At 43.0% G+C, this 17139-nt stretch overlaps 1 protein-coding gene across 1 annotated transcript in view; it reads left to right on the top strand.

Annotated features, from left to right (window-relative positions):
• CNTNAP2 (contactin associated protein 2) overlaps positions 1-17139 on the top strand; it is a 2262889-nt gene that overhangs the window by 1942772 nt on the left and 302978 nt on the right. Inside the window, exon 16 of the mRNA XM_015447321.4 lies at positions 12352-12522. Within this exon, the coding sequence (XP_015302807.3) occupies positions 12352-12522 (171 nt within the window). The remainder of the gene's footprint in view (positions 1-12351; positions 12523-17139) is intronic.

Below are 17139 nucleotides of genomic sequence, written 5' to 3' on the forward strand. Positions count from 1 at the left end.
CTGGGATTACAGGCATAAGCCACCGCGCCCAGCCTTATTTTGCGTTTTAGATGGATTTCTCTGTGGACTTTATCAAGGATGAATTTGAGATGAACAGCACCAGGAACAGAACCAAGTTAGGGGGCTGCTGCCACATCCAGGCAAGAGACAATGCAGAGCCAAGGCAACAGAAGGAATAGAGAGGAGGAGACATAGCACAGACTATTTAGAAGGTGTGACTATCAGGCCTTGGGGATTGACTGGATACTAAGAAAGAGCTCCCAGGTTCCTGCCTTGAATGGTAGACGGGGAAAAGCTCTACCTTCTGAGATGGAGAATACTGCTGATATAGTTAATTTGGAAGAAGAATGTTTGCTTTCAGATATTTAGAGTTAGATCTCTACTATGCGTTTAAGGCTAAAATAGGCATTTCTTACTGGACAGCTTTACCTTGATGATTTATATTGAAGATCTAACTTATGCATAAATTTGGGAATCATTAACATATGATTAGTACTTGAAATCATGAAATGGGTGAAAATTACTCAGGAAAAGAAGGAAAAGCAGAAATATTCATCCCTGGGACACAGGAACATTTTGAAGTTTCATTTCCCAGAGTCACCCCGACTCCCATGGCACTTTATCAAAGAGTGTACCACACTCTTTGATAAATAAATATATATCTATGTATATATACACTTTTTTTTTTGTTTTTCTACTAAATAGAGATGAGGTCTCACTATGTTGCCCAGGCTGGTCTCAAACTCCTGGGCTCAAGCAATCCACCAGCTTCAGCCTCTGAAAGTGCTGTGATTATAGACATGAGCTACCACGCCCAGCCTGATAGTCTACTCCTTAACCTACAGGAAGCAGATATCAATTTGTTTTACAACCTCTAGATGCAAAAAACACTACGTAGTCTTATTTTTACTAAATCAAAACTTCGTTTCTTACTAAATCTTCTTCCCCTCTTTGCCAGCGTGTAAAAGATTCAGTCTCGTTTTTCCCTCCTTTCTGGAATCAATCACATAGCAACCCTTAGGGCTTACCCAGGACAGAAATTTGAGTGAGGACAGGAAGGCCAGAAGTTCCCGTGACACACCTAGCTATTCACGTCTCCACTTCTAGTTATTAACTCTGAGCCCCGGTAGACCTAGGACTACTCAGGCATAGATAATAGCCCCCAAATGAAAAGTGGAAAATGGTAGCGCCCTAACGTGGACAGCCTGAAGAGCTTCATAAAAAAATCATAGACTTGTTCCCACCCTCCAAACTTGTGAAACACACAACTGTTTTCAGACATTTTAAATGTACCAAAATTACCTCATAAGTACCCTTTATATTTCAATGCACTAATAATGACATCGACCTGTAAGAATTTCCGTGACTAATTAGGAACAAGCCAGTTTTATCACAAGCCCCGGAACCCGGCTGTAGGTCAGCTCCCAGCAGCGCAGGAAGCACCCCAAGTGTTATGACCTTCAGGCTTTCACCAGCATATTCTTTTTTTCTGTGGGACCCCCATCCCCATTTCTAGCCCAAAGGACTCAAATCACAGAGACACACAGGGTGAAATATTTGTGTTGTTGGCTCCTCCCGCGAACTTGTCATCTGATCATTTCAGGCTGCAGCGGTGGAACAGGCTTGCTGGACGGGAAGAAATGCTGCAGAGAGAGTGGCTGACTCAAACCCATGGACAGCATTTTATTAATAACTTGCAGCCCTTCATTCTAAGTTAAGCTTGCCCAATGAAAGGAGGCCGAGAGCTGAACAAAGCTCCTCTTACCTAACCTGAATGCACAAAAAAGGTTTAATTAAGGAAGTAATTTTTCTTCCTCCCGTAAGGAAATCTTGACAAATAGACTCAAATCTGCATGCAAATGAAGCCATCTGGTTGATTGTTGTCCACAGTCCCCAGCTCACAGGAAACAATAGAAGGCCCTTTGCATAACTCAAAGAATCTGCAAATCTCTAACATTTGGGTCACTAATGATTTGCAGAGTAATTAGTCTCTTCAGAGCTGCTATTTACATTGGAAAGTGTTTGCCATTTACAGCAGAAGCTATAGATGTGCTTCTTCTAGGTGCAGCCCCAGCGTGAGCCATTTGGTGGGCTGAGGAAATCACTGAATCTGGGAGGGGAATGACAAGACCACTGGCCACTGGAGCCAGCCCAGCAGCCACACTCCTCACCAAACTGCAGCCCAGAGTGCCTTCCTGCCATCTTCTCCATGTGGGCCAAAGGCAGACTCCTCTAGCCACCGTCTCTTCCCCCTTCCTAATTCCCCGTCTCCCCTCTGGGGAGGGAGGAGAGAGGGCAGAGGTGGGCACACCAGCCAGGGCCTCTGCTTCTCATCACATGTCTCTGCTACTCTGCAGTTACCTCCTGTAAACGTTTGTTCAAATGCAATTATGTCCATTGCTTGGGTAACTCTGCCTTCTTAGTTGTCAGGTCACTCCTCCTTTCATCAGATTTTTACTTAATGGCTACTCTACAAAACCACATAACGCAGGGCTGGTGCTCAAGGATGATAGCTCTGATTCATGTGTCCTGAATGGAATTACCAAAAAAAAAAAAAAAAAAAAATCGGTGGAGATGAAGACATAGGGAGCACAGATTTTTGGAAGCTAGTGAGGGAGCAGAGGAAGGAAAGAGATGAAGAGGACAAAAGGGCAGACATGGGAGAGGTCAAAAGGGGTGAGCCAGCTGAGGAAGTGACTGCTGCAGGCTTAGCTGTCAATCCTGGGGTTTGCTGCTCCCCCGTGGTTGGAACTAGAGGACATAATGCTCCGTGAAATAAGCCAGGCACCGAAGACAAATACTGCAAGCTCTCATGCATGTGTGGAATCTAAAACAAACAGACTCAGAGAAGCAGAGAGGAGGATGGTGGGCACAGAGGCTGGGAGGTGCAGGGAATGGGGAGATGGTCAAAGAGTGCAGTTAGGAAGGAGGAAGATGCTTGGTTGGTTGGTTGGTTGGTTGGTTGGTTGGTTGGTTAAGTTCTATTGCACAGCTTGGTGAATGTAGTTAGTAATAGAGTGTGTATATTTCACAATTGCTAAGGCTGAATTCCAAATGTTCTTACCCCCCAAAATGTTAAGTATTTGAGGTGATGGATATGTTAAGTACCTTGATTTAATTATTTCACTTCATGTTAATAAATCATAACATCACTTTGTACCCCATACATTTATACAATTATACATTGTCAATTTATGATTTCTAAAAAAGCATTAGTACCTGTGATAAATCAGGCTCAGGAGAAAAGCCTCAGGGTTTGTCATCTTACTGTTCACACATTGAATGAAAAAAGGCTCCTCTTCCATCCTTCCCTACTCCTTGGTCAAGCCCTTGCACAGGCTGACTGTAAGTGAAATCAAAGACTATCAGTGTAGTAGTAAGTAATCACATTTATTGAACTTTTGTTTTGTGCCTAGCACTCTGCTAAGTGTATTTCATGGTTACCTCCTGAGATTCTCACCATACCCTATAAAACAGGTTCCACTGTTACTCTGTGCCCAGACCAAACAGGGTCAAGCTGCTTATTCTGACTGCGCAATAACGAGATGCAGATGAACTGGGAAAGAAGAGAGGGTTTTTTGTTTTGTTTTGTTTCTTTGAGATGCAGTTTCGCTCTTGTCACCCAGGCTGGAGTGCAATGGCACGATCTCAACTCACTGCAACCTCTGCCTCCCAGGTTCAAGCGATTCTCCTGCCTCGGCCTCCCAAGTAGCTGGGATTACAGGCATGCGCCACCACGCCCAGCTAATTTTGTATTTTTGGTAGAGACGGGGTTTCTCCATGTTGGTCAGGCTGGGCTCAAACTCCCGACCTCAGGTGATCCACCCGCCTTGGCCTCCCAGAGTGCTGGAATTACAGGCATGAGTTTTTATTTCTGTAACTGGATACAGGGAGAAGGCCTGGAAATTATCGCCAGATCAACTCAAACCTACAAAGTTTTCCAGAGCTTATATACCTTCTAAGCTATATGTCAATGAGTAAGTGTGCATTTATCTAAAGACATAAGTGACTCACTTCTTTTAATCTATAGCTGGATCTGAGTTCTGAAGACCTTCCTCTGAAGCCTCAGTAAATGTACTTAATCTAAATGGGTTCAGATGCTGGGCTAATGACCGTTGTCTTGTCTCCTGCTAAGTCATGGAGGTTTGGGGAGTTCCTTCAGACCCCCATTAAACTTCTCTGTGGAGGCCTGGGGAGTTTCTTCAGACCTCCACTAAAACTTGTTTAATCCTAAACGGGTCCTGTTAAGAATTCCTTCATTATCTTGTCATGTTTCAAGGCCCAGGAAAGGCCTAGGCAAACTCTTGGTGGGCTTTTGTTACATCCTAGCCTTTATATAAGGGCACCGGTTCTTTCGGCTTTTAATAATTAACTTAACCATTCAGTCAGCGCTGAAATAGTTGTTATGGAGGCCTGCATTGGTAAGACCTGGCCTGCCACAATTCCATTGTACACATGAGGATTTAGGAAGGCCAAGTGATCTGCCTCACATCGCCCAGTAGGTGGAGATGGCAGAGCCAGAATGGGAACCTGGAGGTCAGATTCCTCAGCCTGCACACGGAAACAGTGCAGGGAAGCTTCACCAAGTGACAGCCCAGAGCAGCCCAGGGACTCACTTCCTGTCATCCCTCCCAGCCCCCACCACCTCCTCCTGGTAGTACCACCCCGCCAATGCTTCTAGGGCTCTTGCTGGACCCACAGGTGGACTATGACCTCCGTCTGTTACCTCCGTCTCTTCATTCACAACAGAACTTCAGCACATCACAAGTTCAGTTACTTCATTACTGGCAGTAAAGGGAAATCTGTAAGTACAGACTGTTGACAGGCAGGTGGGAAGCAAGCTGTGGAGCTCCAAGAGGCCCAGGAACTGGAGGCAGGCAAGGGCCAAGCTTAGAGCCGGAGGAATGGTGGAACGTCTACGTGAGGGTCAGTCACACCCCCGCTCCCCGCTCTGACCCTGCCAGTGACTCTTCTACTCTACCCATGCAGGAAGTGGGGGTTCACACTCCAGACACCAGGCACCAAAAAATGAGGGGAAAACTCCTTAATAAAAACAGAGGAAAGATATGGAAATTGACATAATAAGGTTGACCCCTCTCCTTAGCCTTCTTCCTCTCAGCTCCCCAAGCACTGAACAACAGACATATATTCCTCATAAGGAAAGTAGCGGATTCTTCTCTCAAGATATTGAACATTCAGCGACCAAAACAAGTCACAGATACTGACATTCGGGGTCCCTTCAATGGGTCAGGGGACTCTCCATGCAATAATGAAGCCCAATCATTAAATTCACTGCCATCCCGGACACACACACTCCAGATTGCAGTCAGCTGTCTAGTACTTGGCTGTTCAGTATAAACAGGTGAGACTCACCAACCATTTAGGGTAATGTCAGAGATCTCATAAAAGAAGGGACCCCAAACTCACAATCCAGGGTAGGGGTGGGTGGTAGGAGGTCAAGGAAGAAACAGAGGCAACAGAGAAAGCAGAAGAAAACTTTTGATAATTGATATTCTCAGAGAGACAAGAGAAGATACTGAGATACTGCCTCCAAAAAAATTAGAACAGAGTACTATGAAAAAGGGGACTATCCGAGAATAAGAAATAATACTTGGAAATTTAAAATATGATAGCTGAAATTAAAACACAATGACAGTATTAAAAATAAAGCTGAGGAAATGTCCAAAGAAGTAGAACACAAAGGAAAAAGATCAAAATTAGGAACAAAATTAGCAAAAAAAAAAAAAAAAAAAAAAAAAAAAACTAACATAAATAGGTGTTTGAGAAAAGGGATTGGAGAAATTATTAAAGTCTCAGACCTGATATGGGAGAAAAATCTATATCAAGGCAGTCATGAAGTTCCAAATAAAAGAGTTAAAGATCCTAAAAGTTTCCAGAGAGGAAAAAATGTAGGTTGCATATAAGGCTTCGTAAACAGAAAGCAGTTGCTTTGTCAGTAGCAGCCCTGACAGCCTGACAATTTTCTTTCTGGAGTTTCTCAATTAAGCGTGAAAGTAGAATAATGACTCATCAGAAGAACATGGGTTTAGAAAGTTAACCTTGAGTATCTCTTTTTTTCAAGGAGCTACCTGAGAATGTGTTTCAGGAAAATGAGGGTGTAGACCTAGGAAGCAGATGCCATGATATCCTGAAACTTGGGGAGGTAATACCAGAGTGGCAAAAGGAAGTCCCTGCCCTAATGGCAGAGGGAGGTCCCAGGACAAGGGCTGAGCAGTAACCCTGAGAAGAACCCGTCCAGGTGGGAACAGAGGAAAGAGAGCCGTAGAAGATGCCTCCAGAGGACAAAAATGTGACTGCAGATGGCCTGATGTGTGCAATGCTGGAAAATTTTTGAGAAGAGTTTTACTGCTGTGTTAGAGAATCTGGAGAGAATTCATGGCAGATACATGGAAAAATAAGCAAATGAAAAAAGTAGTTATTGATTTTAAAGAAACAAAATACAAGAAAATACAATTGCAACAACAACAAAAAAAAAACAAGAAAATACGATTACATACAAACAAAATGCAAGAAAATACCATTTAAAGAAAATACAATTAGATTTTACTATTTGGCTCTTAAATAATATTACATAGTCCAAAAATATGAATACTGTACTGAATTTATTTTATTATTATCATAGAGATAGTGTCTTACTGTTGTCCAGGTTGAAATGCAGTGATATGACCACAGTTCACTGCAACCTCGAACTCCTGGGCACAAGGGATCCTCCTGCTTCTGCCTCCCAAGTAGCTAGAACTACACCATTATATGCAGCTATTTTTGTTTTTTTTTAAGAGAGAGGATCTCACTGTGTTGCCCAGGCTGGTCTTGAACTCCTGACCTCAAGCAATCCTCCCACTTCAGCCTCCCCAGTCACTGCAATTACAGGTGTGAGACGCCATGCCAAACTTGAATTTCAATATAACCAAAAATCTGTGATTTGGCTATTTGGGGAGAATATAGAGAAAGGGGCTAGGGAAGCAGGCTTATAGAAGTGCTAAAGTCTCATCTTATATTCAGGAAAATCAGTAGATAATTTCTAAAAGGTACAAATTAATAAGTAGCTCCAGTGGTGTTTTGTTTTGTTTTGTTTTGTTTTGTTTTTTAATACAGCTATTTAATTGAAAGAGGTACAAGTATTAGAAGGCGTCTCTAAGGAATTGGGAGGGGGCGGGAAGCAGGGAACTGCTTTTTGCTTTAGTCCTAACACCACTAGACCTTTATAAGTATGTACATGTAATACTTTAATACTTTGTTAGAAACAAAAATTAAGTTTAAAATGAAATGCTGCCCATCAGAAATAAGCTCAGAAAGTTTGAAGTTTGAATCCCATGCTATCTTAGTCCGTTCTTGCACTGCTGTAAAAAAAAATACCTAAGACTGGGTAATTTATAAAGAAAAGAGGTTTAATTGGCTCACAGCTCCACAGGCTGTACAGGAAGCATGATGCTGGCACCTGCTGGGCTTCTGGGGAGGCCTCAGGAAACTTACAATCATGGCAGAAGGCAAAGGGGACGTACACATACCCCGTGGATGGAGCAGGAGCAAGAGAGAGAAGGAAGATGCTGCACACTTTAAACAACCACATCGCATAAGCACTCACTCACTATCACAAAGAGAGCACCAAGGGCAATGGTGCTAAACTATTCATGAGAAACCGCCCCCAGGATCCAGTCACCTCCCACCAGGCCCCACAACATTGGGGATTACAACTAGATGTGAGATTTGGGTGGGAACACAGATTTAAATCATATCCAATCCAAATAATCATTGGTCAGATTAAAGTAAGTGGCTGCTATGGAATTTGGGTGAAGATATGATATTGCATTTTCTATTGATGCTTAATTGGGGTTCAAAATGATGATGGAGACCAGCAAGCCTGCTTTGCAGGCCCAGCCCCCTCTCCTGTACTAGCTAGGAACCTCCCTGGTTCCTTTTGCCACATGTGATGAGCCCTGGCTTTGCCTAACGTGTAGTTACAAAGCTTCTCATGTGACTGACTTACTTCCAAGCTTGCAGAGCCCTCAGTGTCATCTTGATCATTCTGTAAAGCTTTTGACTCCAGCCCCAGGCTGAGTCTCCAGTCCCTCTCTACCTGCCTCATTATTCTGTTACTGTTGATTGACCCTTCCAGTCTCAGACACTAATTTCTGTTCTATTTCACAACTTTCACATCTTCCTTCTCAGTTTCCAGCCTTGCCCCCTCCACTTATCCGTGTTGGCCTGGTCCCTGCCACCTTCTTTGGCACTATCTTTGCCATACAGTGAATCTCTTATTCCCAGCTTGGCATTCTCACCCATTGTCACTTTACCCTCCATAGCACTGACCTTGGTAGCAAGTACAAATTGCAGCGATTTCAATAACCTTAAGGTTACGATACCATCAGTCTTGCAAATGCATGGCATTGTTCAATGAAGTCTATAAGGAGTTACAGAAATAAAGTCGTGGATAAGGAGAATTATGGTGTGCTAGTGGAAGCAGTATCCAGTTATCAGTAGGTGCTAAAGCAGCCTTAGCTTTTATTTATATTTATTTAGCATCTTTAATACCCAGGTTACCATAAAGAACATTCTGTCTCATGAGGACTTTGTAAAAGGAGTGAAAATGGATATAAATGAGAGGGGCTACGCGTCACTTCTCCATTGATTGAATAATTATTTATGAGTGCTGACTATATTCTGAGGCCGAAGATTACAGAGAGGTAATGTTTTCATACCAGCTTTCATGGAGTGTATGATCAGTTGGGAGCAGTATCAACAAACAATAATAATGCTGGAAGCTCTTTGCATCCAGAAGCGCTATAAGCATTGGAAAAACACTCACATCATCTTGTTATAATAAAAAAATCCCAGAGATTGGGCAAGAGATTCCTCAGAACAGGACTCAGAGATGGTTACCATGGGCTGGAGCAGAAGCATCCATGATTTATTACTTGTACCCCACTCACTGAAAGCTTTTAAGCCCACATCCCATCGAGCTTGTTTACTTATAAATTCCATCCATGTACCACTGTATTTATATAGTGTACATTACAAAGTATAACTAAAATCGATATTAAAGGATAGCACTTTTAACATAAATAAAAACAGAAGTTCTAACACCATCTGCCTGACCCCAGTGATCACCCTCAGCACCTCCTGAGCACGCACCCCTACTTTCCTACCATCAGTCTAATCCAGAGTAGAGTCCTCACTGTTGCTGCTGAAGAATCTGAATTTAACAAGCTCATCCAGAGATTTGAGATAACTCACAACTGACAACTCCAAAGGCATCATATGATGATCCAGATGTTTCCAGGATAGTGGGAAAAACCATTTGTACAAGGCATGACTTCCCTGTGAATGAGTCTATTCAAGAGATCAAATTAGATTGAAGTTGCTTAGTGAGCATAGAATTAGAATAAATGGAATTGTGGTCTATAGAGATATTTCATCACACTTGAATAACTGATGGAGCTACCTTTCTTCTCTCTGCGGATATTTCTGTCTGAATAACCAGTGCTGGGCCTCAAATAAATACTGACATGTTTTACTTTTAGCTTTCCTTTTTCTAGAATCATTTTAGACAACTGCCCTTCTGTTAATACATCACCACCTCAGAAAATAAGAAGGTACTTGATTGGATTGAAATTTTAAAATGTTAATTGCTTTCATGTCCTGGGGATACAGCCTAAGGAGACAGAATTGCTTTGCTTAAGGCTGAAGTCTGGCTGGGGACTTTGATCTCTGCAGGCTCTGGGGTCCTTAAAGGGCTCTCATCCAATTAGGATGAGCTGAATCCTTCTGGCCCTGGGCCTCATCTTTATTCCCTCCCAGCTTCAGGACTCTGATGAGCGAGAGCGTTGGTTTAGGTTTTCTCACAGAGGTGCACCTGAGCGCCTCTTGCTGTGTAGTAAGCCAGATGTTCAGGCGGAAGGAAGGCTTACCCTTGATAAATAGCAACTTGAGCTTTATAAAGCGCCCTTCTGTTCCTGTAACCAGTAGCCTACACTACATCATACAATATTCTCCTCCCTAAGAAGAAAGTAGCCTATTTACCTATTTTCTCCTACTGAAATCTATGATTTTATAGTTTGTTTAAAAAAAAATAGCGGCTGCCTATGGTGGCTCACGCCTGTAATCCCAGCACTTTGGGAGGCTGAGGCAGGTGGATCACCTGAGGTCAGGAGTTCAAGACCAGCCTGACCAATATGGTGAAACCCCATCTCTACTAAAAATATAAAAATTAGCCTGCCGTGGTGGTGCATACCTGTAATCCCAGCTACTCAGGAGGCTGAGACAGGAGAATCACTTGAACCTGGGAGGCAGAGCTTGCAGTGAGCCCAGATTGCGCCACCGCACTCCATCCTGGGCGACAGAGCGAGACTCTGTCTCAAAAAAAAAAAAAAAAATGCTTAAGACTGCACTAAGAACAGGAACACATTAAGAACAGTTTTTACCCTAATTAAGATATTTACAAACATATTTTGCACTAGTTTTCTGTTTATGTATTGCCTGCAACAGTAATTAATAAGGATGCCATTGGCTGAGACAGCTTCAGAGCCTGGATACCTAGGGAAGCAAGTCAAACCCTCTTCATTGTAAATACTGAAACAAAGCTAAGCTTATCAGCAATCAGAAACCACCATCTAACCTCTAACTAAAGACTTTCCGCATTAACCAATCAAACGGTTTCTTTGTCTTGCGTCCACAAACACATTTCTCTGTCTCCAACCCCGCACCCCAGGAGACAACTTGGATTCTGGTACTGCCCAATTCACGAATCACTGAATGTCCAAATAAACATGATAAGATTTTCATATGCCGAAATTTATCTTTTAACATGCCTGGGGACTTATCTAGATGTTGCTATATTCTAGACATTTCTAAAAACCAAAACAAACAGCATTAATTAAATAAGACCATATATTAATATTTCATGATTTAAAACTATGACTTAAGCATGGCAGAACCAACACAAAGTAACTTTTATTTGAAAATAATAGCTCAATTTAATATTGCATATGTGTATAATTTGCATAAAAGGAAGGAAAAATATCATTTGTGTATGAACAGAAACTAACGGAATGCACTTAGTTGATTCATTGTGCCTTTTGGAGAAAAGATATAGCAAATACTGTGTTTTTTTAAAAGCGTACATTTGGGGTTTAGTATTAGAGCTAAAGGCTTTAGTAACTGCTTTAAATCACACCCATATGTTTTAGTCTTTAGCTGTGATAGTAAATGTACTCAGACATGTGCACATTAAAAAGGAATTTCTCCCCTGGAGATGAAGTTGAGAGCCAACTCTTGATCCCATATTAAATTCTTGGTCCATCTGTCCTAATGGAATCTGAATAACGCGGTTTGGTGTTTTTATTGCATCCTGTGAGCTGATTTTCTCCTGGAAACACTGGCCGCTCTGTCAGACAATGAGTGGGGAGAGGCAGCTGGTACAATCACATCTTCTCCAAGAGCTCAAGGATAGAGGCTGGCTGAGAGCCATTTGGTGGGCTCACTCCTCATCCCCATATCATACAACAACCCCACAGGCCAGAGCCTCACCTGCAGTCCCCAGGAGGAAGTAGGAAGGGAAGAGAAGGCAGCTCGCCTCTGGGAGTCTGGCGCAAGAGAGGTGAGGAAGCTGCGCTAGCCTAGCCTGGTCACTTCTGCCTTCTTCCTGGCTCCTCACCTCCTCTGGGCTTGTCAGTTGTATTCCTGAAGCACCTGCCCCAGGTGTCTGGGGGGCCGTTGACGCGGGAGTGGGCGCTGGCTCTTCCAAGGCAGAGGTGGATGAAAAGCGAGAGCAAAATACCAAAAACTTTGTTCTTATTTTGTCATCCTGAGGTCTATCTCAGATGCTGTTTGCACCAGACCAAAGCCACCAGGACATACGCAGGAGTTCAAAACAGCCCCCAGCCAGCCACACAGTAACCCCAGGGGCTTCCCCGAATTGTTACATCTATTGGCATTTACTTCTTAGACTCCCATAGGAATCCTTGGTAGGAACCCCAACTATATCAATCTTTATTATTATATAATTATAAAATATTGTTTATTATAAATATTATAAAATATGTTATTGTATAATTTATAGAAATTCTATATTAATATTTAATTGTATATAGATTGTGTATGTTAATATTTTTAATATCTTTATACATAAATGAATATTATATAGACACACATATAACTTTTGGAAAGTCAGAGATATATTCGTGGGGATTTGGTCCAATGTTGTTCAACAGGATGAGAGAAAATAACGACTATTGCTAATGGTACTCATTAAACTCAAGAAATGGGTATCTGTTACATGACTAGGCTGATCAGGGTGTGAGTTAACCTGATTTTTTTGTTTTCTTCCCACAGGGAATTATTGGAATGCCGCCTCTTTCCCAAACCCATCCTCCTACCTGCATTTCTCTACCTTCCAAGGGGAAACTAGCGCTGACATTTCTTTCTACTTCAAAACATTGACCCCCTGGGGAGTGTTTCTTGAAAATATGGGAAAGGAAGATTTCATCAAGCTGGAGCTGAAGTGTGAGTATTAAGTTCCTTGTCAACTCATGGCGAGCCACTTTCGTCACCTCAGGGTGGTCCGGGCCCTGATTTTGATTCAAACAAGAAAGATTTCCTTTGTTCCAGCAGCAGGACTAGAGGGGAACACACAAGCCTGAGTGTGGGCCCCCAACCTCAGTCCCTGTCCTTGGGATGCTCTCAGGGAAGCAGGCGCATCCAGATTCTCAAGCAGTTATTCAAGAAGACGAGAGAGAACACACTGCCCTCAGAATGTGGGAGAGGAAGGTTTATTTACAGCTTCATGTCTTGTGTGGCTCTTTTCCAAAGAGAAGGGGTCAAAAGTAGACGAGGGGTGTGTGCCTTGACCTGAGGAGCAGGGAGTGAGGGAAATTGTGTCAAGGAAGACAGGAATGATAACTAGTGACATCCGCATGAGTTCAGGAGGCTGCAGAGACCACAGGACTGGGTGATTCCATGACACAGAGTCTGCAGGTTTCCTAAAGAGGACCCACACCTGCACACCCTCTACAAGTGAGTTCTGGATGTCATGTACTTAGCCAAAGATACAGAGACAAAAGAGGCAGAACTAGAGAGGATGCTGTTTAGCTCAGCTCACCAGCCTTGGAGCAAACACCATAAGGGGGCATTCAGGCTTGGGGAGCTCCGTCGGTGGAAGGTGGGGTTTCACTGCACAAGACTTAAGTGCAATGCTTGCCCTACCTGGACCCTTTAATCATCAGGGCCCCAATTCAGCTTTTGGAAGTTACAGTCCCCTGACTTCTAGGCTAGTTGATTATTTGCAAATGTTGAACTCCATTGGCTGTGAGAGTCAGGGAGACCACAGATCAACCACAAGGACGAGGCCAGGCTATGTCCCCTGTCCCTTTGCAAAACCTCAGCCTTACGCTCAGCATATCAAAAAGTCTCTCTTCCCCAAGTCTGTCCCCTTTAACTGACGGCTTATGTTCCTGGGTCTTTTCTAAGATTAATCCCAAATCCATTTCCCATTTCTGCTGAAATGCTGTTGGATTCACAGTAGCATTCTCAGGTTCAATTCCACATCATCAGGTAAATTGCTTAATCTCTTTGAATCCTAATTTTCGGATTTATAAAAAAGAAATGCTAATTTGTGGGGTTGTGAGAATAGAATTTAGATATTCATAAAGCATTTATTTCAGTGTCTAGTAGTTATTGTAATTATCATCTTCCAAGGATGCTCATGGCGGATCTGATCTGAGCCAGGTCTGATTGAAAGGGAGACTGAGCCTATCCTGGTCCTAGAATTAAAATTAATTAATTAACTAAAATCCCCCCTTTACTGAATTACGGATAAGAATAACTGAAAAGGGATTCTCGCTTCCCTCAGTTAAAATTAACTAACTGAATCAAACTATTTTCTGACTTCTACATAAGTCGGATCAAATTTTAGAAAGATTTTGTGGCCACAAAAGAAAATGACCAGTTCTATATTTGAGTGGTTCTATAAGTTTCTATAAAAGTACTTGGATTCCCCCATCTTTATTTTATGTCCTCATGTTTTCTAAAGCCACACCTGGGTGGGAAGGAACACAAACCAGATAGAGGGACAGCAGGTGTTTCTACTCGGCCTTCTAATTTCTTCTTCTTTTCTCTTTTTTTTTTTTTTTTTTTTTTGAGACAGGGTCTCACTCTGTCACCCAGGCTGGAGTGCAGTGGCGCAATCATGGTTCACTGCAACCTCGAATTCCCAGGCTCAGGTGATCCTCCCACCTCAGCCTCCCAAGTAGCTGGGACTACAGGTGTGTGGCACCGCACTTGGCTAATTTTTGTGCTTTTTGTCATTGCGGGGTCTTGCCATGTAAGCCAGGCTGGTCTCAAACCCCTGGGCTCAGGCAATGTGCCTGCTTTGACCTCCCAAAGTGCTGGGATTACAGGTATGAGCCACTGCACCAGGCCACTAATTTCTAATTATGAAAAATCTTTAGAGCTGTCTTCAGAGTTTTCCAGCGCTTTCCACAGTATTAAAACCATGTGGCCCAGGTTGAATTACAGCCTCCTTTTGTCGTTTACCTTCCTTTCACCGTATCCTTTACTCTGGGCCAAAACATGTGAAAGGTTCGAGACACAGATTCGAGCCTCCAATCTTTCCTCAGAGCCCCTGAATCTACTAATAACCAGCAAGGCTGGAAAGACCTTTTCCTGATCCCCAAATGGCGCATATTAGATGCCATCATTATATATCATCTCCATCAGGGTTCAAAGGAGTCTCAGGGAGAGGGAGGCAGACTTCTGTACTTAAGAAAAACTACAAAGTAAACAAGAAGTGGCGCTTTCATGAAGAACATGCAGAAAAAAATGGCCATGTTGGAGATTTGTTGCCGTCTCACCGATCACACTTTTTCTTTACTTTCTTTCTTTCTTTTTTTTTTTTTTTTTTTTTTTTGAGACGGAATCTCACTCTGTCACCCAGGCTAGAGTGCACTGGGGTGATCTTGGCTCACTGCAACCACCACCCCCCGGGTTCAAGCAATTCTCCTGCCTCAGCCTCCCAAGTAGCTGGGATTACAGGCGCCCGCCACTGTACCAGGCTAATTTTTGTATTTTTAGTAAAGACGGGGTTTCACCATCTTGGCCAGGAGGGTCTTGAACTCTTGACCTCGTGATCCACCCACGTTGGCCCCACAAAGTGCATGGATTACAGGTGTGAACCACTACACCTGGCCACTGATCACACTTTTTCAGTCAGACGCTTCGCTGTCAGGATTCCTGAGACATTGGGTAGAGAATTCTCTCAGGCCCACTTCCCTGTGCTGAGGAATCACTCTGCAAACCTAATTGTTTCCACAGCAGTGGTGGGCTACCAGAGGAGCCTCAGGAAATGTTGATTCTGAAGTTAAACTCTTCAGAACTGTCTCTGTGTTTTCCCTTTTCCTTGTTAGGCCTTCTGATCCCTTTCTGACAGGAATTCACATTTTGTTTCTCTGAGCGTATCTCAAAGGAATTTTGTCACAGTTCATGACTACATATTGCTTTCCAGAATAACAGTTCTGTTAATTAATTACATTGTGCCCTTCTGTCAAGAGTGGAAGATTCTTGACTCAGAAAACAGTGAGTCGGTGTACAGTAAGTTAATGAGACACCATCAGCATCTTATGCACAAGTAGAAAAACTCAGAGATAAAATTAGGGCAATCGCACTCATTAGCATGCTTTAATGGTAACATTTTAACCCTATACTTCATGTATTTACTATTAGTATTTATTCGTTCATTCAATGAGTATTTACTGAGTATCTACTATGTCCCAGGTACAGTGCTAGTGCTGAGGGAATTTAGTCAAATCAAGTGTGATTTATTTCCCTCAAAGATCTTTCTGTTTGTTTTAGAAAGCAGGCAAGTAACTCAGGAGTTATGATAATAACAAAAATAGCTCAGCTTCATTCAAACTGTCAGGCCTTGTTCCAGGCATTTTACATGAATCATCTCACACTCCTAACCACCCTGTGAAGTGCATACTACCATTCACATCTCCGTTTTACAAACGAGGAAACTGAGGCACAGCATGAGTATGTTGCCTGGACAGGATCATACAGTGAGGAAGTGGCAGAGCTGGGGTTTGACCCCAAACATTCTGTGTCTGTCCCAAAGTCCTTGCTGTTAACCTTAAAGCACACTGCCTCACAGAACAGACATCGAGAAAGTGACCGGGAGCACCGAGGGGAATATTTAAACCTGACTGGCATGACAAGGAGCACCTCCCCGGGATGGAATGCTTTAATTAAATTTTGATGGATAAGTAGAAGTCAGTCAGGTGAAGAAGGTGGGGGAAAAACAGGAGCCAGGGAAAAAAGGAAGTTTCAGGATAACACCAAATGAACAAAGGTGTCGGGGACTGAACCGAAGGACCCAAGAGGGGACAGGTGCAGTGGGGAGGGGAGGGGCCAGCAGTTGCAAGGAGGGCAGGGATGAGCACACAATGTAGTCTGCCTGGGGGAACAGCTTGCTCGACTTGACCCTGAAGGTTATGGAGAGCCAGGGCATAACTTGATCAGATTTACATTCACCAGAGAAAAGGCTGGAAGCCAGACAAGTGGCCATGGGAGCCTCTGTTAAGATAGAGGCAGAATGCATAGAAAGAGAGGAAGACAGCAATGAAGCATTGTAGATATGGAAGATCCTTCAGTGAGCTGAGATCGAACCACTGCACTCCAGCCTGGGCGACAGAGCGAGACTACGTCTCAAAAAAAAAAAGAAAGAAAGAAAAAGAAAAAAGAAAGATCCTTAAGAGATAGATTCCACAGACATTCAACAAATTCTGGTGAGGGTTAAGTGGACAGGAAGCTCCTAGAATGAAACCGATGTTTCTGGTTTTGATGTTGTGTGAGTGGGGTACCTTTCATGAAGGGGTTTGACATTCAAGAGAAAAATACAAATTGCATTCTGGATATTTTGAGACTAAGTCTCTGCGGGCTATAGGAGGATCTAATCAAGTGGACACATCTAGAGGATGCTGAATGGACAAGTCCAGAACCCAACAGAGAGGTCTCAGAAACTCAGTTTAGGAGTCATCATCACTTAGAGGATCAGGAAATAAGCATTCAGTATGAGATTCAGGATGAGATTGCCCAAAACAAATGTGTAGAGAGAGGAAGCAAGATGTG

Source organism: Macaca fascicularis, chromosome 3 (assembly GCF_037993035.2).
Source record: "Macaca fascicularis isolate 582-1 chromosome 3, T2T-MFA8v1.1".
NCBI lineage: Eukaryota > Metazoa > Chordata > Mammalia > Primates > Cercopithecidae > Macaca > Macaca fascicularis.